We start from the raw sequence: 5,572 nt of genomic DNA on the forward strand, positions 1-5,572 counted from the left end.
ACCTATTCCCGTTGTCCGGCTGTCCGCTCCAAACGTACAGTGGAGTGCTTTCTACCCGTGAGTAGACGATAAATCGAACTCCAGACTTGTGTAACGCAATAAGTACCTACCGATAAAACGACGGATCGTCCGACTCCGACTGTAACGATTAATTGAAAAATATTAATGGTAATCGACGTGTGATCGCCAAACGGATTGGGCTAAAACAGTAAAGCGTTAATAACGACGTTAAACAATTTTAAAAAATTCAACTCGAGAGCGTGACTGACAATTCGACAATCGTGCAACAGAGTATGACGCTCAAATAACACGTGTGCCGACCACAAACGACTCGATCAAATTATGACGCACACAAAATGGCGGAAATGTCATTGTCAAAGAGGTTGTGGCGACCCACAGCAATAACCATTGTAACCGCGGTATCAGCGCGTCAGACACCGCCAGCTGCGCGACCGGCCTCTCACGATCAATATTATAATATACTAGCTCTAAGTGTAACTCTGGACCCGTTGGACTCGCTGAGAGTGGGTACCGATTTTAGAAACAATGTCGTTGGAATTATAAAAGTTACGGCAGTAAAGTTGTAAGACGAAAATTGAAGGGTCCGGTGCAAGAACCGGCTATCTCCAATTTTATTAAAAATGAGTTTTTCATGGAATATAATTCATGGAAGAAATATCTATATTTTGGTAGAACAATCCATAGAACTTATACTAAGGTCTATGGAACAATCAGACAAATCGATTTATTATTTCCAAAGATATCTGAAAAAGAATTATTTCCCTCCCGTTAAGGTGAATGAGATAAGCAATTTTGTTTTGCTTCTCCCACGATTATAAAGTACAGGTTAGTAGACGAGACAACTGATGTATCGCGAATCGAACAAATGTCATTTTGTGTTCGATACGTCGATGAAGATCCTGAACATCAATTAATTTTACGGGAAAATTTTTTAAAATTTGTTTCAGTAGAAAATACTACTGGCAAAAATATAGCCAATGTTATTTTCGAAACTATTAAATGTCTTGGTATAGATTCGAATTATATGGTAGGGCAAGGATATGACGGGGCAGCATCAATGAGCGGTAACTTTAACGGAGTGCAAGCAATTATTCGAAAAGTACATCCAACAGCACTTTATGTACACTGCAGTGCTCATTCTTTAAATTTAGCCCTCTCTCATTCGTGTAGCATTCAACATATTCGTAACTGTATTGGTACCATTAAATCGGTAGGTAATTTTATTAAAGCATCTGCAATGCGAACAGGATTATTAAAAAAAATATATTAAAGAACAGTTTCCTGAATCTAAATGGACCAAACTTACATCAATGTGTAAGACACGCTGGGTGGAAAATCACGACTGGACTTATACGATTTACAGAAATTTATAAAGCAATTGTAAATACACTAGATGACTTGCAATTAAAATGTGATATTGAAACGTCATCAAAAGCTTTACATTAGGAAAAACTATTATAACCAGCGACTTTGTTATAAGTATGGTCTCAGCTTCTATACTTTTTACCCAAACAAAATTTCTTGTGTAAGAATTTACAGTCTGTAAATTGTGTTTTGACTGAAGCAATGGAATATGTTAATACTGTGTTACACGAAATACATGATATGCGGAGTAATATGGATACTACATTTTCAAAGGTTTTTGAAAAATCAAGGATCTCATAAAATCAGTTGATAGTGAAGAGACATAAAAATACCAAGAATCGTTGCACGTCAAAAACATCGAATTAATGTCATTACAAATTCACCTGAAGAATATTACCGCATAACAATAGCTATTCCTTTTTTCGACGATTTCATTGAACAACTTCAAGCGAGGTTTAATAATCACAAAAAACAAATTTCTTCACTGCACAAGTTGTTACCAAAAATATGCAACAAAATTGAAATAGATGCAAACGACTTCGAAATATATTCTGAATTTCTGGATATAGAAGTACTGCTAACAGAAATTCAACTTTGGAAAAGAAAATGGTCTAACAAACCAGAAAAAGAGCAACCAAACTCAGTTATTGAAGTATATATTAAATGTAATTATGAATATTTTCCAAACATATCTTTTCTTTTGAAGCTATTAGCTACATTGCCAGTTTCGACTTCTACGCCAGAACGTACATTTTCAACCATTAAAAGATTAAAAAACTATTTACGCAACTCATCAGGCCAAGAACGACTTACAGGTTTAGCTCTTTTGAGTGTTCATAGGCAAATTCATATCGATCCGGCTGAAGTAATTGATCGTTTCGCCAAAGAAAAAGACCGACAAATAGATTTTGTGCTGTAAAATATTTTTAAACTAATAATTGTATATCATATAAATTTACTTTAAAATAAGTGTTAGTTTTTTTTAATTACTTAAAATGAAAATATTATTTTATTAGATTAAACCGGCGTGAAAAATAAGGCACCGGGATGTTTGGACCATATCGTTTTCATAGTTCATTATCCCGGTGCGGGATAATGTAGGATAATTTTAAACCTGTCTGGTTTAGCGATTTGTGGTATGCCTATCGAGTATCGAGCATCGTTGATACAAATACAGTCTGCTATCTAGTTATTATATAATAGAAAAATAGGTAAATAATATAATATCTGTGTTAGAAAGGACTTCATTATTTCATCTTAGTCGGTTAGTTCTTGGTTTACGTTTATACTTAAGGGGATTCGATACCGTGATTTTTTGTTTTTGTCTAACACACCCGCGACATAGTATTTTAGACTTGTTTTTTGAAAACAATTTGTGTTAATTGAAATACCAGAATTTTTAAATACACTTTTTGAATATGACATTTTTAAAAATTTGGGGGATAATATCAAAAATGTTGGAAAGTCGATTTCAAGTAGACTTGATGACAAATTCAAATCTGTTTTCAGAATTATTCTTATCGCTTCAATAGATCAATTGGAATGTTTGGCAAAAAACACGTCTAAAATACTACGTCTCGCGTGTATTAGACAAAAACAGAAAATCACGGTATCGAATATTAAATTATTTAAATAACATGCCTGGTACAAAATGCCAATATGTGGGATGCTTTAAAACCACCGTATTTTTTTTAATTATTACATTTTAATATACACTTCAAATAAAATTATAGGAAACACACAATTATTGTCACTTGACAAATCTCAGTTGTATAATCGTTACATTTGTCAGGAGTATTTTGGACCAGATTCATGAATTCTGAAAAAAAAAAATTAAAACCACTTTCTGTACCATTTAATTTCAACTCAGATGAGCATCCAAGTGGGTCAATTGGTAAATATATGTATATAACCTGTAAAGGTTTTGGGTAAAATTAATTAAGCAATAAATTACAATATATAATATAGGTAGTGTTTACATAAAATAGAATAAAGAATAATTACATAAATACATAAATTGTTGACAATTTTATGACAAATAGTATTTTATATGTTAAATAATTGTTATTATAATTTAAATGAAATAATTTATTTGATTCAAATATACAAAATATACATACTCAGTACATATAGTGAATAGTGATTTACTAACCTAATACAAGAAAATTCCATTTAATAACTCACTATTGATGTGTTGATTTATGTTCTTTTATTTTCAAGTTACAACAGTCTACACTACAGAATAAGAGTACCTATTTAGTTTATAAATTATATTTTGAATTGAAGAAAGTCTGTAGACCGTCTCAACTCGTGGTCCGTTGTATTATATATTTATATAATATTATATTGTAATCAATGGTTATACCAGGTTATACCATTGACGTCATTCAATATATTAAACTAATAGTGGTCACAAATGCAACAGCGACATCTCGTGAAAATAAATTCAACTATAATTCTAGTCAACGAATATTTCTATGGCATTGCTTATCTGTGTATTATATGGTATATCTTTAATGGTATATCCTAAACCGTGGTTGGACCACGACAGTGTATACGATTTAAGATAGTACTATCTATGGTCTACACTCAACAGACTGGTTATCAGAAACACGGAATAAACACAAATCATGATAATTGATAAGCTATTGCGCTTTTTTGTAAATTCAAATTACCTTATTGTTATTACTATTTTACATCTTAAATATATACAATATATTATAGTTGTTGTAGTCAAGACGTGTACCAAGTACTTACCTAACTCCGTCCTCACTTATCGTCTTTTCAAATGTAATTTCGAAACCGAGTCTAGACAGTCAATAATAACATATGCGAAAGGAAAAGTCATGTCGATGAAACAATTACCGTCGGAAACGATCAAACTGATCAGTAGTACTCAAGTTATTACGTCGGCATCGTCGGTGGTGAAGGAATTAATGGAAAACTCTATTGACGCCAATGCTACAATCATCGATATACGTCTGGTATTCAAAATCAAAAATAAACATAATATTATTGAATATTGATATACATAATCAGTTTAAAAACCACCAATTTTGTGTTGCGTTGAACACATTGTTCGATGTTTAGGACAACTATGGGCTGGACAAGATTGAAATTCGTGACAACGGGGTTGGCATTTCACACAACGACGTATATGTCATGTGTTTGCGTAATTACACTTCCAAAATATCCGAAATATCTGATTTAGGTTTGCCATGTTTTTTTTTTTATATTTCCTGATAGATTACATTTTTCTAGTTTTTACACTAAATAGGTAAATTGACTTACTACGGATTTCGCGGCGAAGCTCTTAGTTCCATTTGTGCTGTGGCTGATGTGACTGTTATTACAAAATCAGATTTTGATGAATATGCTAAATCGTTTACCATGGACAGCAATGGTCGTGTGAAGGATAGTACAATTTGTCATCACCAGAAGGGTTCGTAAATTATATTTTCATCATTTGCAAGTGATTCCGATAAGCAAATTATACCTAATTATAAGCAAATATTTTTGCCTATATTATCTAATGTTGACGAGTCTTCGAGTTTCTTGACAATAACTACTAGGTATAATTGTATACTTATACTAGTATTTTCCACGGATGCTGTAGATAGTATCTGATATTATTTAATATAATTTGCTCAAGGTTCATTTTAATGTTATGTTTTGAATAGGTACAGTTATCAAAATAGTAAACCTTTTCAAAAAGTTACCAGTTCGAAAACAGATTTATAGTTCAAAGAAACACTGTGTTAATGATTTACGAAGGGTTGAAAATATTGTTAAATCATTAGCAGCTATTCAACAAAATGTTCGTGTTTCTCTGGTTCATAATAAATCTGTGTTGTGGCAAATGACTTCAGCCATCGATTTGACTGTGACATTTGGTCAAATTTGGTCATCGTCAATGACTAAGTATGTAAAGCACTTGACGTTTACAAGCGAAGAGGTTAGTTTTTGGTGTAATTGGATTCAGATAATTTGATATTACTTTAATTCATATTCACTTAATCACATTAGGTAAATATTGATACAGTTTTACCTGTACAAAATATAAATGTGCAAAATTGTTTTTTTACCACAAATGTTGCTGATGCAATTTATTTATATGTTAACAAAAGACCGGTCAGGGACAATAAAATTGAAAAAGTAAGAATACATATTATCAAAGAGTAAGTTG

At 32.0% G+C, this 5,572-nt stretch overlaps 1 protein-coding gene across 1 annotated transcript in view; it reads left to right on the forward strand.

The window, feature by feature from the left end:
- Positions 1-3,813: 3,813 nt before the first annotated feature.
- The window catches only part of LOC103309202 (PMS1 protein homolog 1), a 6,057-nt gene continuing 4,298 nt past the window's right edge, over positions 3,814-5,572 (forward strand). Inside the window, exons 1-5 of the mRNA XM_008184059.3 lie at positions 3,814-4,370; positions 4,477-4,597; positions 4,664-4,828; positions 5,067-5,341; positions 5,413-5,541. Of these exons, the coding sequence (XP_008182281.2) occupies positions 4,017-4,370; positions 4,477-4,597; positions 4,664-4,828; positions 5,067-5,341; positions 5,413-5,541 (1,044 nt within the window). The 5' untranslated portion in view covers positions 3,814-4,016. The remainder of the gene's footprint in view (positions 4,371-4,476; positions 4,598-4,663; positions 4,829-5,066; positions 5,342-5,412; positions 5,542-5,572) is intronic.

Source organism: Acyrthosiphon pisum, chromosome A1 (assembly GCF_005508785.2).
Source record: "Acyrthosiphon pisum isolate AL4f chromosome A1, pea_aphid_22Mar2018_4r6ur, whole genome shotgun sequence".
In the NCBI taxonomy this organism is placed as follows: domain Eukaryota; kingdom Metazoa; phylum Arthropoda; class Insecta; order Hemiptera; family Aphididae; genus Acyrthosiphon; species Acyrthosiphon pisum.